Genomic DNA, 24,964 nt, shown 5'->3' on the forward strand with positions numbered 1-24,964 from the left:
ACTTTATATCTGGGATGCCTGCCATAGCATGGCTTGATAAGCCGTGCATAGATCTGCGCCCAGGATCCAAACCCATGAACCCTGGGCCGCTGAAGCAGAGTGCACAAACTTAACCACTATGCCACTGGGCTGGCCCCTGTAATTTTCTTTTCTTGTGTTGTCCTTCTCTGGTTTTGGTATCGGGGTAATGTTAGTCTCATAGAATGAGTTAGGAAGCTTCCCTTCCTCTTGACTTGTTTGGAAGAGTTTGAGAAGGATAGGTATTAGGTCTTCTTTGAATGTTTGGTAGGATTCACCAGGGAAACCATCTGGTCCTGCACTTTCATTTTTTGAGAGGTTTGTGATTACTGTTTCGATCTCCTTGCTAGTGATTGGTCTATTCAAATTCTCTATTTCTTCTTGATCCAGTTTTGGAAGATTGTATGATGTTAAAAACTTACCCATTTCTTCTAAATTACTCAATGTTGGCATATAGCTTTTCATAGTATTCCCTTATAATCTTTTGTATTTCTGAGGTGTCTGTTGTGATTTCTCCTCTTGCATTTCTCATTTTATTTATTTGAGTCTTCTCTCTTTTTTTCTTGGTGAGTCTCACTGAAAGTTTGTCAATTTTGTTTATCTTTTCAAAGAACTAGCTTTTAGTTTCATTGAGCATTTCTTATTTTTTGTCTCTGATTCATTTATTTCTGCTCTGATTTTTATTATTTCCTTCCAGCCTCCTAGTAATTTTCAACTTTGTTTGTTCTTCTTTTTCTAGTTCCTTTAGGTGTACTGTTCGATTGTTTATTTGAGATTTTTCTTGTTTGTTGAGGTAGGCCGGTGTTGCAATAAGCTTCCCTCTTAGTGCCACTTTTGCTGAATCCCATAAATTTTGGCATGCTGTGTTTTCATTTTCGTTTGTCTCCAGGTATTTTTTTATTTCTCCTTTGATTTATTCTTTGACCCAATAGTTGTCCATTAGCATTTTATTTAATCTCCACATATTTATCATTTTTCCAGCTTTCTTCTTGTAGTTGACTTCTAGTTTCATACCATTGTGGTCAGAAAAGATGCTTGGTATTATTTTAATCTTCAAAAATTTATTGCAACTTGTTTTGTGGCTTAATATGTGATCAATCCTGGAGAATGTTCCATGTGCATTTGAAACTATGTATTCTTCAGTTTGGAGATGGAATGTTCTGTATATATCTATTAAGCCCAGCTGGTCTAGTGTGTCATTTAAGGCCAATGATTTCTTATTGATCTTCTGTTTGGATGATCTATCCATTGGTGTAAGTGGAGTGTTAAAGTCCCCTAGTATTGTTGTGTTACTGTCTATTTCTCCTTTTATGTCTGTTAACAATTGCTTTATAAATTTAGGTGCTCCTGTGTTGGGTGCATAGATATTTACAGGTGTTATATCCTCTTGTTGGACTGTTCCCTTGATCATTATGTAATGCCCTTCTTTGGCTCTTGTTACAGTTTTTGTTTTAAAGTCTATTTTGTCTGATATGAGTATTGCTACCCCAGCTTTCTTTTCATTGTCATTTGCATGGAGTATCTTCCATCCCTTCATTTTCAGTTTGTGAGTGTCTTTAGGTCTGAAGTGTATCTACACAGAATCCAGGCAACACCCCATGCAGGCCCACAAGTTGCCCAAGGGCTTGCTGTTTCGTGGGGCCAGTCTCTAGGGCAGGCTGCTTGCCATGGCTGAACTGGATATAATCAGTGCTCTGGTGGGTGGGGCAGAACCTGGGCTAACAGGTCAGAGGGAGAACTCCAATAGCATCTGCCAATATCTGTGTTGGTACACCTGCATCAGGTCACACCAATGGCTTCTGCCAATGTCTCAGTCCCTGGAGAGGTCTCACCTCTCACTGAGATGCACCCAGAGCTATCAGGTGAATCTCTTTCCACCAAAGGACTGTGCACCTTTCTTTCTGGTGATTTTAGTCTGTTTTCTGAAATGAGTGAATTTGTGCATGGGCCCTTTGAAAGCCAGCTTTACTTTTATTATGTCCCAGCTTCTCTGGGAGTATTCCCCATTGTTGTTAGTAGCCAATAAAGCCAGATATTATGATGCTCATCTCAGTTGTTCTGGGTCCAAAAAATGCTTATAACAGCAATGCTCCTTGGCTCAGGTCCCCCACTCCTCCAGGGAAGGCTGCAACCTTTGGATTGCTCCCAGGCAGCCATGAAGCACTGTGGCTTGTGGGGGTGGCTTTTTCTCCCAGAAGGTAATTTCTGCCTCTTCCACCTCAGTCCAGACTGTCATTGTTGCAGGGGTTCCAGTTATGCAGTTTTTGGTTCTTTCTCAGGAGTAATTGTTCTAAGAGTAGTTGTAAGTTCATTGTGTTCATGGGAGGAGGTGAGTTGAGAGTCCACGTATGCGGGCATCTTGACTTCTCTTGCTACAGAGTATTTTTAAGGTAGATATCTTAAAGACATCTACATCATTTGGTAGGCATATAGATTCACAAAATATCAGAACTTGACTGGAACTCAGAATTCATGTGGTTCAGTGATTCTTTAGCACATCAGGGTCACTTACAGAATGTTTTCAGAATACAAGTGTCAGATTCCTTCACTAGAGTCTGGGTTAGTAGATCCAGGATGGGATTTGGAAGGAAAGTAGTCAAATCTGGTTTGTAGCCTTTCTTTTTTTTTTTTTTTTTTTAATTCTACAACTATTAATTTATTTTATTGTTTGGTTATGTTTTTTAAATTTTTTTTTTTTTGCAGTAACATTGGTTTACAACATTGTATAAATTTCAGGTGTACATCATCAGACTTCTATTTTTGCATAGATTACATCATGTTCACCACCTAAATACTAATTACAACACATCGCCACACACATGTGCCAAATTATCCCTTTCGCCCTACCCCCTACCCCCTTCCCCTCTGGTAACCACCTATCCAATCTCTGTCTCTATGTGTTTGTTTATTGTTGTTATTATCTACTACTTAAGGAAATCATATGGTATTTGACCTTCTCCCTCTGACTTATTTCACTTTGCATTATACCCTCAATGTCCATCCATGTTGTCACAAATGGCTGGATTTCATTGTTTCTTATGGCTGAGTAGTATTCCATTGTGTATATATACCACATCTTCTTTATCCATTCGTCCCTTGATGGGCACTTGGGTTGCTTCCAAGTCTTGGCTATTGTGAATAACGCTGCAATGAACACAGGGGTTCATGTATCTTTATGCAATAGTGTTTTCAAGTTCTTTGGATAAATACCCAGCAGTGGAATAGCTGGATCATATGGTAGTTCTATCCTTGATTTTTTGAGGAATCTCCATACTGTTTTCCATAGTGGCTGCACCAGTTTGCACTCCCACCAGCAGTGTATGAGAGTTCCCTTCTCTCCACATCCTCTCCAACATATGTTGTTTCCTGTCTTGTTAATTATAGCCATTCCGACGGGCGTGAGGTGTTATCTCATTGTAGTTTTAATTTGCATTTCCCTGATAGTTAATGATTTTGAACATCTTTTCATGTATCTGTTGGCCATCTGTATATCTTCTTTGGAGAAATGTCTGTTCAGGTCTTTTGCCCATTTTTTAATTGGGTTTTTAGTTTTTTTGTTGTTGAGATGCATGAGTTCTTTATATATTTTGGAGATTAAGCCCTTATCAGATGTATGGTTTGCAAATATCTTCTCCCAATTGTTAGGTTGTCTTTTCATTTTGTTGATGGTTTCCTTTGCTGTGCAGAAGCTTTTTAGTTTGATGTATTCCCACTTGTTTATTTTTTCTATTGTTTCTCTTTCCCGGTCAGACATGGTGCTTGAAAATATGTTGTTAAGACCAATGTCGAAGAGTGGTTTGTAGCCTTTCTCAGGCTGAGAGAAGTCTGAGGTTTGACCCTTGGTCAAATGCCCTTTGCAACTAATTTAAGAATTGTATAGGTGTATGCTGCATTCAAGATACATGACAGCCCTGCTGAAATGACTTTGCAGTGACTCAAGCACTTGTATCTGTTTGTTAAAATTGGTTATGTAGTAATCTTTAACTGATGAGTAACCTGTATTTGCTGAGATGCTGCTGCACCAGAAAATGGGTGGTAGTCACATACCCCTGATGGGGCTATCAAGAAGCAAGGCATAATGCCTAAGGAACCCAAGAGCTGAAGTTTCCCTGAACTGAGGTGGTCCACAACCACTCAGCACTCTCTCTCATGACCATGCACATGCCAAGTATGGAATGACTGGGATATTTAGAAAGCGTGCCTGGGAATCATGAGACCTCTACCACACTGTCACGGTGTGTGCTGTGGGACTGTCCTGTATCTTTTCTTAAAGCTTTCTTAAAACTTGATTCTTGGTGTATATTGTGAGTATAATTACCAAGCTGAACCCAAGACCCTTCCAGCTGATTGAGCAGAGAAGACATTGCAAGGTGTGAGGAAGTGAATTTTGAAAAAGTTCTTCCAAGTAATTCTGATGTACACACTCAGTTGGAAAAAACTGGGACCAATGGCCTCATTTTATAGGCCAGAAAATAAGATTAAGAATGTGAGCTGACATGCCCAAAGTCTCACAGCTACTTGGAGACAGAGTCAGAACCAGAACTGATGTCTTCTATATACATGCTTTATGGTTTTCCATTGAAATACATTTCCAGAACTTGTTTTGTACAACACTGGACCCATGAACCACTCTGTGATGAATCAGGTTCTATATGATTGAATAAGTTTAATTTTGAGAAATGCTGTATACCATCCTGCCCTGCTGGAGATTTACACTATACTAAAGGCTCTGAGAAGTTGTCTAGGTAAGACATTTTACTTCATTTAACTCAGAGTTGTCCAAAACTATTTGAATGTCAGATCCTTCATTTTTACAGCTATTGAACATCTCATTGAATAGTACCTTGGCAGAAAAAGCTTTGAGAAAAACTGACCTAGTGAATCTAGATTGAATAAAGGAATTAGTAACAACTGTCTTCAAAGCTGCAAAAGCTGTACTATAGTTGCAACATGCACTTGTTATTGTCTAAGTTATGAACAATTTGCACCAAAGTTTGTAGCAACAAAAATTATAAAGATGTGCCTTATTGTTGTGACTTAGTACGGGGGTTAGAGTCTTTGTTTCCAAGCCCGGAGCTATGTGCAAAAGCCCCAACGCCTCAGAAGTTGGAATAGAAGGCAGATTTCTGAAAGTTCATCAAAAGCTGAACCATCACTACAGTGCCACAAATTCTGGGCAAAATCATCATCTGGTTATGGGGATAAAAGGAATTTAGATGCTCAAGGCATCAAGAGGAGGAAGATTTTCCTACTGATGAGCTTTCTCAGGGCACCTTTCATGTCCTTGTTCTTCAGGCTATAGATGAAGGGATTCATCATGGGCGTCACCACAGTGAACATTACTGCAGCAATCTTATCTCTGTCATCACGGTGAGCGGATGAAGGGAAAAAGTAAATCCCTATAATAGTTCCGTAGAAGAACAATACAACTGTCAGGTGAGAGCCACAGGTGGAGAAGGCTTTCCACTTTCCCTCCGTGGATGAGATTCTCAGGACAGCTCTGACAATGTAGATGTAGGAGAAGAGGATGAGGGCAAAGGGGATGATAATGACTAATAAGCCCACGATGAACAATACAAGCTCATTGATCATTGTGTCTGAACAGGACAGTTTGAGCAGAAGGGCCAAGTCACAGAAGAAATATGGGAGAGTATGGCTGTCACAGAAGATCAGTCTAAGGAGCAGAAGGGTGTGTGTCAGGGCAACAATATTACTGAAGACCCATGGGATGACTGTGAGAAAAATGCAGATCCTGGGTTGCATGATGGTTTTATAGTTCAGAGGGTAGCAGATAGCCACAAAACGGTCATAGGCCATGACTCCCAAGAGGAAATTGTCAATAGCAACAAACATAATAACAAAGTACATCTGTGTGATGCAGCTTTCATAGGAGATGGATTGACTCTTGGTATGAATATTCATCAGCATTTTGGGGACTGAGGTGGAAATGGAGGAAATATCAGCAAAGGATAGATTGGCAAGGAAGACATACATGGGAGTGTGAAGGTAAGAATCCAAGCCGATGGCCAGAATGATAAGCCCATTCCCAACGACAGTGACCAGGTACGTACCCAGGAAAAGCACAAAGAGGAGCTTCTGCTCTTCAGGTTGGTTGGAGAGTCCCAGGAGGAGGAATTCAGAGATGGTGGTTTGGTTTCCTTGATGCATGTTTCTGCCAATCTGAAGAAGGGAACACAGGTCTTCATACCCCTATGGGAAATCTCAATATGGTACTATTCAGCTGCAGCCATTGCAAGGAGGAAGGCATTCCTTCTACGCTAAAGAAGAATGAAGTGTGGAAAGGGACCAGTTAATAAGGATCTATGTCAGCAGTGCAGAGACTCAGGAAATGCCTTAGAAAGAAAAGACAGAGACATGATAGATATTTCTCAATGAACAGGTTTTATACTCTAACATGATTCTGAATGTGATTTTTACAGTTATCTCCAAATGTAGTTAAATGCCCCAAATTGAAGACAATAGGTGAGGTGTACTCCGTATTTTAAAGATGCTAGATACCCCTGAAGGAAATACTTAAAAATGACCAAACTGTTCCTAAGACTTTTGCCACCATTCATCTTCGTTTTCTAAATCTAAGAAGATGGAAATTTGAAGAGTTATTAAAGTGACGAGTTTGGGAAAATAGAAACAACTGAGGGTTAGGAATGCCTAGAGGAATACACTGTTGTGTGAGTGCTGCTTTCCACTCAAGTTAGGGGGAGGACTCCAAAAGAACTGGTCTTGGACATTGTGCGCAAGAAGGGGAGACTAGAATCTTACTTCGTTTACAGCTAGGTGCTAGGTGAATAGAGAAAGTTTAGGAGACACATAAGAACCTAAAGACTTGTAGTTTGCCTCTCATTTTTAAAGATGGGAGGCTCACTGGATTAGCCCATTGTGGCAGGAGCATGGGGAAAGCATGGTAGAGCAACCCTGCATCCTCATCGATGGCATAGTATGAATAGGTGAGCTTCCTTTAGGCCAAGTGAATGCTGCAGAAGGTCACTGGGCTCAAGCCACCTTGTTCGGACTCCAGACAAAGAGCAGCCTGCTAAGGTGGAGGAGGCTGTAGCAGTAAGAGGTCATGGAGTGGCTCTCTTATGAAAGAGAGATCCTAAAGAGATCAGGGAGAAAATTGCATTGCCCTTGTCAGGGAAGTGCTTAATGGAGCAGTCCCTGAGAGGGTGCCTCTGAAGAACCCAAAAGGATTTCAAACCAGAGCATGCCTGTCACACATAACTCACCAATTGCTAGTATTCCATGGCAATGGACTTAAAGACTTTAGTCCTTTTCACCACTCCCATTCTTCCTCCTTACTGCGGCACATCCTGAAGCTACCTGAGCTCAGGAGGGAGGAAACATGTTTGAAGGATGTACAATTGAAGTTTTAAATTGGCTGGGCTTTTGAATACATAGAAGAGAGTCTTAGTACTAAGGTAAACTTATTTTTAAAACTAAAAGTGACCAGAAAGCTATAGGGACAACCCAAGTTGCTGCTTATAGGCAGGGAAAGGAGATTGGACCGAGTATGGGTTTCCTTGACTTTCGGAAAAATATTGGCTTGAGAGCCAAGATGCTTTGGTTCCTGTCTTTCTACTCTCCTAGCATCATCTCCCTCTCATTTTTTTCTCACTCTTCTACTTCTCCAAAATCTCATCTCTCAAGACTAGAGATAGCCAAGTTCCCAAAGAGCTCTTCTTTCCATGAATAGGCCAGAAAAACAGGGAACCTCCACTCTGGAATTCTGGAAAACTGAAGACAGTGGAACCGGGAGCAGTAGCTCTGAGGTCTCTTTGCCCCAGAGAAGCTTGGCTTACAAATCAGAGAGAGGGGAAAACATATGTAGATGGGAGAATCCAAGGCAAAATTAAAGTGAGGTAAAACACTGGCAAGCATCCACATCTAAACCTCAGGGCAAGATACAGACTGACCTTAGAATATCCTGTGATCTCTAAGCCCTGGTCTGGTTTGGGCTTGACCAGAATGGGAAATTGTGTATTTCTGAGTGACAGTCTCTAATTTCACCTTCCGGTCCTACCTCTAACCCCACCAGCAGTCCCACACAAATTCTTCTGAGTCCCTGAGGCACCTGCCTCACTGTCTAAGAGAAGCACTAAAGTCTAAAAAAGCTCACCTCTGCCAGATAGTAAGATCTCAGGAAGTTCCTGGAATCTGGACATAGTAGTTTAACTTCTTGTTGACAGGCTAGCAGCAGGGAAACTGAGATCAGCTCTTTTTCAGAATGAGACTCTTTTCTTAAGCACCATAGTTAAGAGAGTCATGGTGCTGGGCTCACATGGGACATGTAGCTTCTTCAAAGTCCTTCAGGATAACATCCCTGGAGAATTTTCCTCAAGACAGACAGTTGTTTTCACATCCCTGTCTCGATGAGGTAAATGGGGAATAGATGGGGAGCTCTGCTGTTTTGTTTGCTTGTTCATCTTCAGGTGCCTCTTCCTACTTGTTATTTCCTGTTTTGTAACTTAGTTGGTGATTCCTCTTCATAGCAAGTGAATTGTTTGCTGTGTGTCTTATGTTCCCAGGGAGACAGTAAGTATTTTGAGAGTTTTTTCTCTGTTTTCTCTCCAGTGCCTTGTAGTGGGGAGCACTCAGTAAACACCTCAAGAATTGAGTTAAATTCCTGCACTAAGGATTATGGCTCCAAAGAGATACCATCCGTAGTGGAAGGGAACACGTTATTGCCTTCTGTACCACTTCAGTGAATGTCAGCATTGAAGGGAATCTGGAGACCCAGTGATTCAGCACTCAGGGCTCTAGGTTGTAAACTAAAGAAACAAATTCTGGCTTTTTAATATTGAAAAGAAACATACTGAAATGATATCGAGTGGTTCACAGACACATTGTGAAGGCTAGAAAAACAGACCCTGAAATAGGCAGGAGCAAGGGGGGCTATATAGCCAGAGACACATCCAAAATCAATACATCCCTTCTTCTAATGCTTACATGTGCTTCATAATAGAGTGCAGTTATTTCTCATCCAAATTAAGAAAACTTATCCCCTCTCAACAGGAAACTACTTAACCTTTGGACTCTGTAGCTATTCATGAATAATATTTAAAATACATGGGTAATGGAGAAGAAAGAAAAGGCAAGTTATACTATCTACCTAGTCACAACTAGGAAGAAAATGTGGGTGGAACCAGAATCCTTGTTTCTGCAACTTGTCCATGAATCATATTTATGAGTTCCTTCACCTACTACTGCTATGTTCTGAATGTTTGTGTCACCACCACCCCTAATTCATACAGTATTACGAGGTGGGGCTTTTGGGAGAGGATTAGGTCATGAGGATGGAGCCTTCATGAATGAGATCAGTAACCTTATGAAAGAGGCCTGAGAGAGTTCCTTTGCACTTTCTGCCACATGAGGACACAGAGAGAAGATGGCCATCTATGAAGTAGCAAGTTGGCTCTCACCAGATACGAAATCTGCCAGCCGCTTCATGTCAGACTCCAGACTCCAGAACTGTAAGAAATATATTTTTGTTGTCTATAAGCCACTCAGTTTTCAGTATTTTGTTACAGCAGAGTGAAGGAGTTAAGGCAAGAACTGTCTTAGCATGGGTCTTCTAGAAAGCAGAGCCTGAAGGAAGAGTTTAAATCTCCAAATTTTATTTAGAAGATAAAACCCCAAGGAGGTAAGGAGGAGGGCAATAGAGGGAGGGCAATTGAGGATAGACTAGATGCAAAACAATGCAAAGACATGCATTACTGCAAAGGTGATTGTTCACAAACATTCAAGAGCCAGAGGTTACCTATCAGATATGGTCACTCAGCATGTGGGATTCCTCTGGAAGGAGAAATCATAGCTAGGAGCAATTCAGGGAGGAGAGAAACTAAGGAATATTTATATGCCCTGTTCCTTCTCACCTCTTGCTTCCCATCATCCAAGGGTCATCCCATGAAGACTTGACTCTTCTGAACTTCCAGGTTGCATCATCTGGCAACTTCGTGGCCATACAGGAAGTCAGGAACCATGTTCTGCAATATGGCTATTAATCTGAATCTGGAAGAGGAGGGAAAACTGTTTGTGGGCAGGTTTTGCATATAGGTTCTACGTGGAGGCCTGCTAGCTGAGACACCTTGAAAAGAGGTAGCAGAGTTTGGGAGGTTATCAGGGTCATTAGAAACAAGGAGGTAATGTAAGGTTTACGTCTAATACAATTCGCTTCTTGTGCCCCTCAGATCTACTCAAGCCTTCTCATTATCTCTAATTTCTATACTATTGTATGGTGTCTCCATTTTTCCAAGAGAATGAAAATACTCTGAGGAGAAAAGTACGAGTCCAGTCAATCTAGAGCAGTGTTTCTCAACCTTTTATTCACTATTGCCCAGGAAATCCTTTAAGGAGCCTTTGTGGATTTTGTCACTTAGGGTTGAGCTTTGAAGAGCCACAAACCATTAAAATATCTAAAGTTTTTTGCCCCACGACAGTACTGATTTTTGCCCTGTTTTGACCCCTTCAAGGGGGTGGCCAGTCTTGATCTCTTGGAAAACTAATACAAGAGTGATAGCAAAACAAGTCCTCATGTCTGTGGCTGGCCCTGAGGCTCTTATTGACACTCTTCATCTCCCTCGTCCATCCTCGTTAGACTTTCTCATTCTTGGGCTCACACGTTGGCTATCTTGCTTGTTTTCTGTGGGGTCCAGAACTTTTTCCCTGAGGAGTATGAATTCTTAGTTGCCCTGAGCTTTTGGGTTGTGGTTGCTGTAATTGCTCATTATAGTCTTTCCTCCAAATTTCAGAATTACCCTGGTTCAAGGTTTCAAGAATAGGTAGCCCATTTTCCCTACCATGCGGTGAAATTGTGGAGATAGAACCTGAGTGTTAGCTCTATCCAAAGAAAAGGACTTGGAAAAATCTCCTGAGTCTCTGACTGCATTTTATCTGCCCGAAGTTTATTAATGAAACATTATTTAGGCTTTACTCTGTATCCTTTTCTAACCTAAGTATTATGGGGAAGTCATGAGGGCTAACACTTAGATTCTATCCTCAAGAAGGACACCGTTGTCTTGCAGACATAAGATGTAAACAATATGCAAAGCTTGTAATTTCCAACGGCAGGTGGAGATAAGTGCAATGGTTGCCGTCAGATATCAGGCATGGTAGAAGAAATGACACAAGAATTCAGGCGAGAGAAAGATATCTGTGGACTGGAATAATAAAAAAATATTTCATGAAGGAAAGGAGCTAGAGCCGTTCTTTCAAAATGAGTAAGGTTTATGTAGGTGGGGAGACACAGAGCAGGATTTTGAAGCAAGTGCATGGTATAAGCCAAGACCAAGTGGTAGGACCATACATGGCATGTTCTGGGTTCAGTAAAAAGACCAGCATTGTTAAGATTGAGGTTCACATAAAGAAGTAAGAAATAAAGTTGTAACTTTGGCCTGATGTTGGTACACTACCAGTGTCAAGATAAAGTGTTTGGATTTGCATTTACAAGTTCCTTTCCAAACACTACCTACTCATTCATAAATTACGCAATGTAGAGTAATTTCATGAACAGAGTCATAGAATCTAGAGCTGGAAGGCACTACAAAGGTCAACAAGAACATCACTCACTGTACAAATGAGGAAATTTATCCCCAGATGGAAGGGTGACTTCTTAATATCAGTTGATTAGTTTTGGGAGAAACAAAACGAGAACCCACATGAGTTGTGCGTGCTTCACTTCTCTCTGCTTGATGCTCTTTCAGGTTGGTGTAGTAGGAAGAGAAAGGACTTTGAAATGAGACAGACCTGGGTTTGAAATTCAGCTCTACCACTTAAGAGGTGTGTGACCTTAGGCATGTCACTTAACTCCTTAGAGCCCTGTTTCCATATCAATAAACTGGAGATGATGTTTGCAAAACACCTAACTTGGTCCCTAGAATAGAGTTAGCAGCTTAGTTGATAACAGCTTCTCCTCTTTATTTTACTCCAGAAGGGTCATCCTCCTATGGAGTATAATTTAAGAGCTCCACAATCCCAACCTCCTCTCTTAGCTGGTTTGAGGTAAACATCGATAAAATCACCAAGGGCTCAGAAAACAAAATATCTCCAGAAAGGCCTGGTTGATACACAGTTGTGTTAGGATCTGGAATAGCGAGGGATGGGAGCAGAGAAGAACTGGATTATGGGGATCAGTCAGATCACTCATCCAATGGTGAGCAGCCATTTCATGCATCAAGCATGAAAGACCAAGAAAAAAGAGTGTGGAGGAGACATTAAAGTCAGGCTTACATTGGATAAAGAAATCGGATTAACAAATTGTGGTATAGTCATACAATGGAATACTATTCAGGAATTAAAAAGAACGAACTGCTGAAATACTCAACCACCTATATGAATCTCAAACACATTATGTTAGGTGAAAGAAGTGAGACTCAAAAGAATACATGCTGTATGAGATCCATTTACACGATAGTCCCGAACAGGGGAAACTCATCTACAGTGACAGAGGTCAGAAGAGTGGTTGATTGGGCAGGGAGAAGAATTGGTTGGAAAGGAGCACAAGAGAACTTTCTGGGGTGATGAAAATATTTCATTGTTGAATACAATTGCCCAAACACATCCAACTGAACCAATTGAGATCTATGCATTTGATTGTATGTTATTTACACTTCAATTAAAACACAATAAAAACAAAACAAGCTCACCACTTTCTCCCTTTTGCTTCAAGTAGAATTTGAACCTACTATCACGTCAACTAAACGGAACATCTTTTCTTGCCTTATCTTTTCTCCCACATAAGCAGAGGTTGAGATGTTAAATCTTTGCTGGGATTCTGGAAGCAGAAGCTGGGAGGCAGAGCAAAGCCAAGGATGTTCCTACAAATGACAACATCCACAGTGAAGCTTTCCTCCTCCCAGACAGTCTAATAGAAGGTTAACCCACATTAGACAAGAGAAGAGAAACCAGATACCTGGCCATTTCTCAGGAATAGGTATTTTTCAGGACCAGATATGTGGTAATATTTCTAGTATAGAGTAAGCCAATGGGAGGCACTTATGTATAACCACAGGGATTTACTAGGGGCTAGTGGCCTCATATGTACATGTGGGAGGGAGTTGTCAATTTAGACATTTTGGAACTAGGGTTCCAAAGACCTGCTCTGTCATAGAAAAAAATATAAACTCTTTTTGGAGAACACACATAATAATTTACCAAAACTTTATGTTGAGGAAGACATTGACATATCTTAAACCATGATCTTGTATATATTATTCTCCTCTACGCTAGAAAAAGAAAAGATTGACTTATGATTGTTTGTGTGTTTATTTTCCCAATAGTCTTTCAACTTAAAAAGCAAATATCTTGTGAATTCCAAGCAGATAACCCAGTGCCTGGCACATAATATGGTCCCTTCTTCATACCCAAGTCGCTATCATTTGACATTTCCTTCTTATATTGAATTCCTGCACACCCCACAACTCTTCTGCTTATTTTCATAGCATTTGCCTGTTTATTTATTGTTTCTTTTCCCCTCATGAACATTAAATCCAGGGATTCAGAGACTTTGGCAAATCACATTCTGTTTGAATATATGTTTCAAATGAGTAAATGTACAGCGTGGCAACCATAGTTAATGCTGTATTGCATATTTGAAAGTTGTTAAGAGAGTAGATCTTAAAATTTCTCATCCCAAGAAAAAAAATTTTCTAACCACACAGTATAGTGACAAATGTTAACTAGACTTATTGTGGTGATCGTTTTGTAATATATACAAATATAGAATCATTATGTTGTACACCTGAAACTAATATAATGTTGTATGTCATTTATACTTTAATAAAAAAAATACATAAACGAATGTCCATAATAAATGTTTATCGAAGGAATTGTATTATGGTATAAAGGGGTCTTTCTAAAATAGTTTTATAAAGATCACCAAGTATGCGGTCTCTGGGGACGGTTATGCAAAATTGTGCCCCACCTCTGTTGAGTACCCTCTTTTTTTTTTTTTTTGGAGGAAGATTGACCCTGAGCTAACGTTTGTTGCCAATCTTCCTCCTTTTTTCTCCCAATGTCCCAGTAGATAGTTGTAGGTCATAGTAGTACATCCTTTTAGTTGCTCTGTGTGGGACACCGCCTCAGCATAACTTGATGTGTGGTGCATAGGTCCAAGACCAGGATCCAAACCAGCGAACATGGGGCCGCCTAAGTGGAGCGCACAAACTGAAATGCCATGCCACTGGGCCGGTCCCAAGTAGTTTATTTTTACCAGTGCTAGGAGCACCATTCTTTTTCCCTTTTATGAGACTGGATTGGAACCCAAAAGACGCAACTAGGACAATTCTCAAATTGGAGCTAGTAGGGCAAAGAAAAGCCCAACCAATAATCACCATCATATTTCAAGCTTCTACTGATTTTCACTAGAATCTGTAATTTTACAAGGTGGTTTCAAAGTCACTACTGAAAGAAACAGAAAGCAAGAGGGAGAGAAAAAAAAAGAGGAGGGAACACTGTCATCATTATCAATATATCCATTGAGATTCTTGATGATGTGGCATTGCAGGTTATTTTTGACCCATCCAATATCTATAAACAAACTGTCTGCCCAGGATGTGTTGTTGTATAATAATGTCTCTCATTTTGTCATTTCCTTATCTAGCCATCTCTCCATCTATACTCACTAGTTGTAATTACACAACACAGAAATGCACAAACACACACTCCCCCTATGGTTTCCTTGGACTTCAACATGCGAGAATAAGAAATAAGAGTTCCTGGGAATTTTCAGGAATGCATGAAATTATAAGTTATTCTTAAAAGATTTCAATGTTCTTTATACTCTTTACTCATTATTATAGGTATCCAAAGTCTGTTTGAGAATTAGAAATATTAGATGTATCAGTATATACCAAGCAATGTAGATTATAGCTAATAGCCAAACACTGGAAAATGTCTCATGAACCTTATTGTGTAGTATTTGAATAACTAAACATTCAGATTTCTCAATAAGATTAATGGCACTATACAGAATCACATATCAAAATTCCCAATTTAAGGAATTATTTGCTTCCAAAATTTGTTATGTCTTGGAACATCACCCAGAGGATTTGTATAAAGTATCCTAGGCATATAAACTTACCAGTATTTATTTTACTTGCAAGAATGACTCACCATAAGCAGCAGATGGGGCCATGAACACATACATGGAGACAGCTACAAGCCAGACTGCATAGCTCGTGACTGCTTCTCTCCCAGTGCTTCTCGTCCTAGTTCCAGAAATGTAGACTTAACCTTTGACTCCACATGTCATGTTTCCTGCTCTAGCTTTCCTCTTGACATGAGTGGATTCCTCTGAACCAGTAACCTCTCTATGTTGGTTAGTATGCTTTAATTTTTGCAGGAGAATTATAATACTTTTTCTAATTTTTCTATTTCTCAACTACTTCCTTCTCAGAATTTGGATATCAAAACAAACAATTTTTTGAGAAATGCTAGGAAGGAATTCTCACATGAAAACACTACTCCCACTGCTGTTACTCATCCATCCTTTCGTCCACCAGTTCAATAGTAAGGAAAGAAATGGAGAAATCCACCGTCACAACTTACCAGAGATATTTTCATCATGTATTCTGGCCTTAAGGTACTTGTTGATTAGCAGCGGAGACATGTACTCAATTAAATACATTACCTGATAAGGTATATTTTAATAAAATTCAATGAGAGAGGCATAGACAGAGGATGTCAGTGGGGAGAGAGGTTGCTTTCTGGGCAAGTTCGTCTCTGTAAGGCAGTTGATACCAAGGACAGACTCACAAATCCAAAAGACTGCATGAAGCGGATGAGCAGGATATTGAACGAAGTGGTAAAGACGCAGGAGAGGAAAAGTGGAGGAAACCTAACGTAGTTTTACAAGTTCTGACTTCCGTTTATGCTACCAGGAGGCTACCTTGTTAGGAGAGGATCATCGTTTTCTCAAGGGAAACGTTGATTGACATTTCAGTCCCATCATTTAACTCATGATGTGCTGATATTCCACTCAATGTTCTAATTCCAGAAGGTAATAATTACACAGGAAGACTCATATTAAGAGAATAACCTTTCATTAAGAAGGAGAAGCTCATTCTATGCAGGTAAAATATGTACAGGAAAATACCTGGGGAAGCCCAGTAATTCAGTCGAAAGGATCAATCAACCCTTTAGAGCCATCTTCTCAAAAGAGTAACATTTCACCCACTTCCTTGAGAGTTCTGCAATAATTTCTGTATGATTTGTGACATTAAATAAAAATGAAAGGAGGCATGAAAATGCAGTTGCAAACTTTCCTTTTGTTGGCATTCCAGACAATGTTTAGCACAGTGAACATTTAATTGATTGATTATGTTCTGATGTGACTTGGCCTGGATATGTTGATAAGCAACTTGCCAACCAGAGAGTTCTGTTCCTCTCCTCCAACAGTTAGTTGGAAGTGAAGGCATTTCAAATATATTGTTGAACCCATGACTGTTCCCAGAATAAGCAACACTTTGTAGTTCCTCTCCTTATCCCATGTGAAATCAACTCAAAAAATTAAAAGCATCAAATGTAGTTTTAAAGAGAAAAAGAAGTAACCAAAACAAAAAATGTTAATCTAGGAAAAATATGAAAAGTGGAGGAGAATCAGGCTGTGAGAATGGGAGGTTTACATACCAAATAAATCTATATGAGCCTCAGAATCCTTTGAGAAATTATCATTTTTCTGATTATAGAAGTAACATAATCTTATCTGAAAAAATGTGGAAAATGCATAAGTGAATAAATTCTAATTCTAATTCTAAAAACCACAGATAACCACAGTTAACTTTTTGTTGTCTCTATTCATCATTGTGCATATGCATTTCTACAAAATTGGGCTTCTATTCTAAATAGGAGTTTGTACGTTGCTTTTATCCCCTATAGTTATGACGATAAATATTGTCCTTATTACTAAATATTAATTTATTTTTTTAATTTTTTGTTTATTGCAGTAACATTGGTTTATAACATTGTAAAAATTTCAGGTGTACATCATTATACTTCTATTTCTGCATAGATTACATCATGTTCACCACCAAAATACTAATTACAACCCATCACCACACACATGTACCGAATTATCCCTTTCACCCTCCTCCCTCCCCCCTTCCCCTCTGGTAACCACCAATCCAATCTCTGTCTCTATGTGTTTGTTTATTCTTGTTATTATCTACTACTTAATGAAGGAAATCATACGGTATTTGACCTTCTCCCTCTGACTTATTTCACTTTGCATTATACCCTCAATGTCCATGAAATTTAAATATGATTTCAAGTATGCTGTATTTATATACATCTGATACTGAAAGCTAGATTTTAATAACTTTTCACTTTATAAATATAAGAAATTATAAATCATATATTTTCAGCTTTGCTTGATTCTGTTAATTTTTTGAGGTCATGATTTTAGAATAAGAATTATTGAATCAAAGAATAGAAACTTTTCTAGGCCTTTGGTATACTTAGCTATATGACATTCAGAAGGGTTATACCAATTTCTTAGATCAGTTTTCATATCCACTGTCAGACACTCTCACTCTCTTCCTGGAGTGGCTAAGTAGGGTCAGGTTTATCGGCTGGATCCAGACCCATGCCTGAGAGGTTGTACCCTCCTCCAGTCATTCTGGGAGACAGAATTCCTGTTAAGAACTGTTTCTGGAGCCCTCTTCACCTCATTGTTCCTCAAGACATAAATGAGAAGGTTTAGCAGTGTGGTGTCAGCTGTGAACACCGGAGAGAGAAGCTGATTCTACTTGAGGATTTATCTGTGGTTGGGGCACAGGTGCAGGAAGATGTTACAGCCATCCAGCAGTAGGTGAGAACAGGGGTGCCACCTGTTGAGTGGATCTACGAGCAGCCATTATGGAAGCAGGAAGAGGTGAGGAAGGAGGAACAGCAGAGCCTTACTGAAAGCCACCAGCAAAGACGGCTCATGCAGGCAGTGCTGGCAGCAACCAGAGACAGTTTTCAATACTCTAGCATGACCGACACATAGTAGGTGCTTAGTCAATGAATGCTAATTCCTGGCCACTCCCTGACATGGCAGAATGAAAGAAAATGAAGGTGATCAGTTGGGATATATGGAATGAGGGAAACTGATGCACTAAATAAGCTATCGTTTGCCATATATTGAAATCTAAAACAATAATAAAATATATTTCTTTGAGTAAAGTATATGTCTTTATGATATAGTCCTTTTTTAAGGCACTTTTCACAGACTAAATTAATATTACTGTCTCCTCAGAAAGCAGGATTTCTAAAGATAACAACCTTTATTCTCAGGGTGTATGGGGTGTTCCTAGTAGAGCAATTGCCCTGAGTGTGACCACGGTGAGCTGTGGTCTTTAAAGTAGCGCTAGGACACTAGAGTCCTGCATTGGAAGTTTTGTCCAAGTTTCAAATCTGATTCAAAGCACTTGAAGAATATGAGTGCAGATTGTGGACATGGGGCAAATATGGCAAAAGAGAAATATCAACTGCAAAGTGTGATAAAGTATTATAATTCTGCATTTGTCATTTAGAGTTTATTATTATGGCAAATGACAGACACCCACCTCAGGCCCCCTAAGCCTTCAACTGGTGTCAGATGCTGCTTTATGAATGATAGCATTCCTCAGAGCAGCTTTGACATCCTTGTTGCCCAGAGTAGAGATCAGGGGGTTAAGTAAGGGGATGACAAAGGTGTAGACCAGAGCGATTTGGCGGTCCTCATCCTCTGAGGTGCTGGACCGGGGACGCGGGTAGACCAGGCTGCAATAGCCATACTTCAGCAAGACCACGGTGAGGTGGGAGGAGCCGGTGTACAGAGCCCGGCGGCGGCCCTCAGCAGAACGGATGCGCCGGTGATGAACACATAGGAGACACAGATAAGCAGAAAGGGGACAGTCAGCACCAGGATGCCCATGACATAGAGGACGGCCTGGTGCACGCGGATGTCAGCACAGGCCAACCGCAAGACTGGAGGCACATCACAGAGGAAGTGGTTGATTTCGCGGTGGTGCCCGCAGAAGGGCAGGGTGAGGATTAAGGAGGTGAACTGCAGGGAGAGGAAGAGGGCCAGGCCCAGGGTTCTGGCCAGCATCTGGACGCACAGCTTCTGGGTCATGACGAGGGTGTAGTGCAGTGGGTGGCAGATGGCCACGTAGCGATCATACGCCATGACCGCCAAGAGGAAACAGTCCGTGCTGCTAATAGTGACAAAAAAGAACATTTGGGCTCCACAACCAGGCAACGGAATGGGCTTCTGGGCCCCCAAAATGTTAGAAAGCATCAATGGCACCACAACTGAGGTGTAGCAAACTTCCAGGAAAGACCGATTGGAGAGGAAGAAGTACATTGGGGTGCGGAGGAAGCTGTGTGTGCACACCACCCAGGTGGTGGCGGTGTTGCTGCAAAGCATCATCAAGTAGAGGAGGAGGAAGAGGAGGAAGAGGAGGACCTGGAATTCAGGCACAGCTGTGAACACATGGAACACAAACTCAGTGGGGCCGGATTGGTTGAGGGCAGGGCTCCCAGCAAACATGTCTCCTGCAAAAGAAGAACAGAAAAGTGCTGAATATCCATTTGCTGTGTTGCTTTATTGCCTGAAGAAAAGCATGGGTTTTAAATTTGATTTTTTATCTGGAATTGCCTGTTTAATATCCAATTTCTAGTCTCAGTGCTTGGAATGAATTCACAATAGAGGGTATGGTATATTTATCTGTGGAAATCTTCATGAATAGGATAGATACTCATCTGCAGAAGTTTCTGCTGACAAACACATGTAGATGTTCCCAGAGAAATGTGTTTTTTTACTCTGGTATTTTAAATTTGCTTGACATGGGCTAATTCTTTGCTTGTATTTAATTAAACTAAAGAGTTGCACAGTTGTAGATATATTCAAAATGAGATAAATGGATGTGTTGTTCACTTCTTGGGTGAACATTCTTCTTGAAATATAACATACATACAGAGATGTTCACAAATCCTAAGTGTACAGCTTTATTTATTTTTTACATGGTAAATACACCAGTGTAACCACTACCAAGATTTAAGAAATAGAACAATTCCAGTAACCTACAAGCATCCTTCATGTCTTCCCTCAGTCTTTTTCCCTTTTTGACTTTTATCACTGCAGATTAGATTAACTATGCTCCAATTTATATATGTAATAATAAAGTATGTACTTTATTGTAACTGGCTTCAACATTATGTCTGCAAAGTTTCGTCTTGCTGTTCTGTGTAGCAAGACTTTGTTCTTTCCATTGTTTTGTAGTATCCCATTTTATGACTATCCTGTAATTTATTCATAAGTTATTCAATTTTCATCCAGTTTAGAGTCCATTTAAAACTAGGCACTTTTTATTTCAATCCTTTCTGATATATACTCTTTATATATTTTGTCTCACTTAAATATTTTTTGTCTAAATTTCCAACCATGAACCTAAACTTTAGGGCTTTGACAGATTCAAATGAAAAGAACCTGTAAGGGAGTCAAATAACAACGAAAGTGTAGCTGCCTGAGATGAGAAAAGACAATAAGGAACCTAAAAGTACAAGAGCAGAATTGAAATAGGCATTGGAATAATCAGGTGAATAAGAAAGAGTTTTATAAGCATCCAGGAAGGGAAAAAGACCTATAAATTAAGCACTTCTACAGATGGACTACTACTTTATTTTCAATACAAAAACCCAACACACAATACAGCAATGACTCCAGAGTTTTAAGAAAAACAAATTCTTGTGAAAGAATTCTGTACCCAGGCTTTAGTGATTTATGTTTACAAGCAACATAAAGACTTTTTCATATTTACAAGGGCTTGGGAAATATGTCATTCTAAATACAATTAAAACAATTCCTCAACAAAAACTCTTGGTTACTGGGTGCTTAATCAGAATGTATGTTCAAGATTGGGAAAGTTGTAATGTAAAAACTTGATTTGAAAAATCAAATAGTAAAATATGCATTTAACACTAAATGGATAATGCAAATATTATTAAAAGCAAAAAAATCCAAAAATAATTCTTGAAATCATACATAATATAAAATGCGAAAATTAAAATACGCATATTTAAAACACCAAATTATGTCATTGGAAAATTGATAGAGAAGGATGGGAGAAATGAAAGTATACTAATTTCCTCAATCTATGTAAGGAAGGATCCAGGAAATATTTCATGTAGATGTGACTAATTAGAGAAATATCTATTCAAATGTCTATTCTGAATAATCATCATCAGTAGAATAAAACTCAGCATATCCATCCAAATGATGTGATTTAAAAGAGTAAATTACTACAGAGAGCAAAATGTTGAAAACAGAGGAAAATGCAAGCAAGCATATAAGATAAAATAACAACATAAGCTGAGAAAATTAAATATTTCATTTCTGAAAATAAGTTTAAATGAGGTTTATGTTCTATTAAAGACGGAGTCTCATATTTACACAAGAAAACATCCAACCAAGTGTACGCATGGTGATGTAGAAAGGCTGGCATCACTTTTGTTTAGCATTGTGTTCTATGATGTAGCCCATGCAATAAGACAAGAAAAGGATGAGGAAGATTTGACTGTCTAACTTAAAACGTAACAGAACCAATTGAAAAATTAAGACCAATAAGATAATCACTGTGGTGGTTAGTTCAAAAGAAATGTAGTAAAGGATCTATTAACTAATTTTCATTTAATTGATGTGTCCTATTAACCAATGCTCTTCATTCCCTCTGTTCAATATACTAAACGATTCTCATGATACACTGAACACAAGAGACCTAATGTCTGAGCATACGTACACCCAGAAGTTGTGTTGTATGCCTTTAAGTCAGTTGGATTTCCCCAAATCTGCTTATACTATTTGTATTCATTTTTGTAATTATGTAATTTTATTAAATGTTACAAAATCTAATAAGATGTCATTGTGAATGTAGAAGTATTTAATGAAAATTAATAGTTGAGTGTTTGAGAAATACTTGATAATTATGAGTTGCTAAAAATTTCTGTGGAATAAGATATGAGCCAGATCACTATAAACGACTAAGAGGAAAAATGGTAAAACTTTGAGCAATTTTAGATTCTTATTTGACATGAGTCTAATGTTCACTCTGTGATATAAAAGCTAAAAGTGGAGTTAATATATGAGGTATGAAAAGAAAAGTTTTGACTTCAGGCAACACAAACTCAAGTAAAGCTCTTGGCCTTATATCAAAAGATTGATGAATACATATCCATTTTTATGTTTTAATTTAAAGTAAAATGAATAAATAAGTGAGTAGTTCATGATTTCAATCACAGTGCTTTCTTTTTTTTTAATCAGGGATACTAATTTGAATGCCCTTCCCTCAAATAACAGCCAAAATGAATGAATGATAAATAACATGCTGGTGAATAAACTTAATAAGGAACAAATAGGAACTCTTTGAAAAAACTACTAAGCTTTGTACATATGTGCCTCGATGGAAAATCCGAATATTTTAGTGTTAATTGACACTGAAATAATGTGTGAATTTCATGCAGTTCCTATAAAAAATGCCTAGAAGAATAAACAGGTGAAAAGACAAGAGAATGTTAGAAAAAGAAAAAGAAAAAATAAAAGAGTGCCACAATGGAGCAAACTTGCATCACAAGACATTAAAATATGTCATAAATATTATATGTTATAAAATATGGTATATATTACATCATAAATCAACATAGTGCGCTAGAGATCCAGCACACTAGAACAGAGTCATTAATAATAAATTGTTCTATAGCACTTGTTGTGTCAGACATTATGCTACGCACTTTACATTTATTAATTCATTTCATAACAGCCCTGTAAAAAGGGGCTCTTATACCTGTTTTACAGATGAGAAAATTGAGACACAGAGAGGTTAAGTAACTTGCCCATGATCACACAGCTAGCAAGCATTGAGATGGGAATTTAAATATAGGCTGCCTCCAGAGTCCCTTGTCTTAGTCACTGTATTATATTGTCTCTGTCTACTATGTGCATCAGTTTCATTATCTGTAAAATGAAACTGAAAAAATATGTATCTACTTCCCCAGTTGTTGAGAGACTCAAATTATTCTGTGAAATTGCTTAGAACAGTCCAGAGGCAGAGTACAAATTCAATGCATATTAACTATTCTCACTATTTCAAATCAATTAGAAAGAATCAATTTCCTAATATGGTGCGAGTACAATGGGCTAACAATTTTTAAAATTAACTCCATAATGCATTATACATCAAAATTTATTTCTGACAGACTTAATATTCAAATATTTTAAAAAGTAAAAGAAAACTAGAAGATAGTATAGATGAACATTTTTCAGATCTCAGACTACAACCAAATGACTGACAACCAAACGAGTGGAGTCCATAAAAATATTGATATTTTGACAATGAAAATTTAAAAGTTCTAGGTGTCAAAAACAAATAAGCAGACTGAATAGAAAATGAAATTTTACAATCCAGCAAGAAATAAACCCATCATTAGAAAAACAGGCAATTCAAAAAAGAAATATGCAAAGGCAAACAAATATATAAAAATTCAATCTCATTAGTATTCAAATAAATATAAAATTAAACAAAATTGGATACTGTTTCTGTTTACAAACTTATAGTAATGGGAAAAAAGATAACACGTGGTATTGTCAAAGTTCCAAGGAGAGACATATTCCCAAATACTGCTCCTGGGAGGATAAAGTGCTATAAAAATATGTGGAGTGCATTCTGGTAATATGTAATGAAGACTCGAAGAAATGCAAACACTTTGATTCACCAATATTGTTTTAAGGAATTTATTCTTATAAACTAAGCATGAGTATGTGCACAAAATTGTTGACAGGAATGTTCATCAGTTTTCAATATCATGGTGAAAAATTGTATCAACCTAAAGATCAATAATAAGAAAATGCTTAAATTAATCGTGGTCTAGCCATGTGAAGGAACATGAAATCATTTAAAAATGATGTTGCAGAAAAATATTTAATAAGATTAGGAAGGGTCAATAAAAAACAGATTGTAAAAAAGCATTATCTCATAATTACTTTTAAAAAATAATTATGTCTATTCATAAAAAATAGAAGAACAGGGGCGAGCCCGGTGGCTTAGCGGTTAAGTGCGCGCCCTCCGCTACTGGTGGCCCGGGTTCTGATCCCGGGCGCGCAACAACGCACCGCTTCTCCGGCCATGCTGAGGCCGTGTCCCACTTACAGCAACTAGAAGGATGTGCAACTATGACATACAACTATCTACTGGGGCTTTAGGGAAAAAAAAGGAGGAGGATTGGCAATAGATGTTAGCTCAGAGCCGGTCTTTCTCAGCAAAAAGAGGAGGATTAGCATGGATGTTAGCTCAGGGCTGATCTACCTCACAAAAAAAATAATAAAAAAATTAAAAAAAATAAAAGAACATACCTCAAAATGTTAACGATGGGTATTACCAGGTTGGTGGGATAGTGGTTCTTTGTGTTTGTGGCTTATGTTTTTCTGTATTTAACAATTCTAAAATGAACAAACACAATTTTGCAATCATAAAATAAATTAAAAATTTTCCTTTACCTTTGGTATTTCAACATAATGTGGAGAAGGAAGAATGGTAAAGTGTCAATCACTTGGATTATTGTAGTCAATCAGATCTGGGTTTGAAACCTGGTTCACTTATTTTGTTTTTTTTTTTCCAATTTTATTTATTTATTTATTTATTTATTTATTTATTTATTTATTTATTTCCCCCATAAGCCCCAGTAGATAGTTGTATGTCATAGTTGCACATCCTTCTAGTTGCTGTATGTGGGACGCGGCCTCAGCATGGCCGGAGAAGCGGTGCCTCGGTGTGCGCCTGGGATCCCAACCCGGGCCGCCAGAGGCAGAACGCGTGCACTTAACCGCTAAGCCATGGGGCTGGCCCCCCTTATTTTCTAATTTAATTTTTACATTGATTATGTTATTTGATGACACTCAATTCCATAATGTGTGATT

General features: G+C 38.7%; 2 protein-coding genes across 2 annotated transcripts; both read right to left on the reverse strand.

Moving 5' to 3' along the window:
- Positions 1-5,224: 5,224 nt before the first annotated feature.
- On the reverse strand, positions 5,225-6,210 carry LOC101394000 (olfactory receptor 1S1-like). Its single transcript, XM_004437386.2, has one exon. It carries the CDS (start codon positions 6,184-6,186, stop codon positions 5,239-5,241), a length of 948 nt encoding a protein of 315 aa, XP_004437443.1. The 5' UTR covers positions 6,187-6,210; the 3' UTR covers positions 5,225-5,238.
- Positions 6,211-18,235: 12,025 nt separating this feature from the next.
- LOC101398548 (olfactory receptor 10Q1-like) lies at positions 18,236-19,546 on the reverse strand. Its single transcript, XM_014793105.2, is given in 2 exon segments — positions 18,236-18,865; positions 18,868-19,546. Coding segments are annotated over 2 exon segments (948 nt in total). The 3' UTR covers positions 18,236-18,596.
- Between the last annotated feature and the right edge of the window lie 5,418 nt (positions 19,547-24,964).

The sequence above is a fragment of the Ceratotherium simum genome, chromosome 34 (assembly GCF_057802395.1).
Source record: "Ceratotherium simum simum isolate JZ-2026a chromosome 34, ASM5780239v1, whole genome shotgun sequence".
NCBI classification, from domain to species: Eukaryota; Metazoa; Chordata; class Mammalia; order Perissodactyla; family Rhinocerotidae; genus Ceratotherium; species Ceratotherium simum.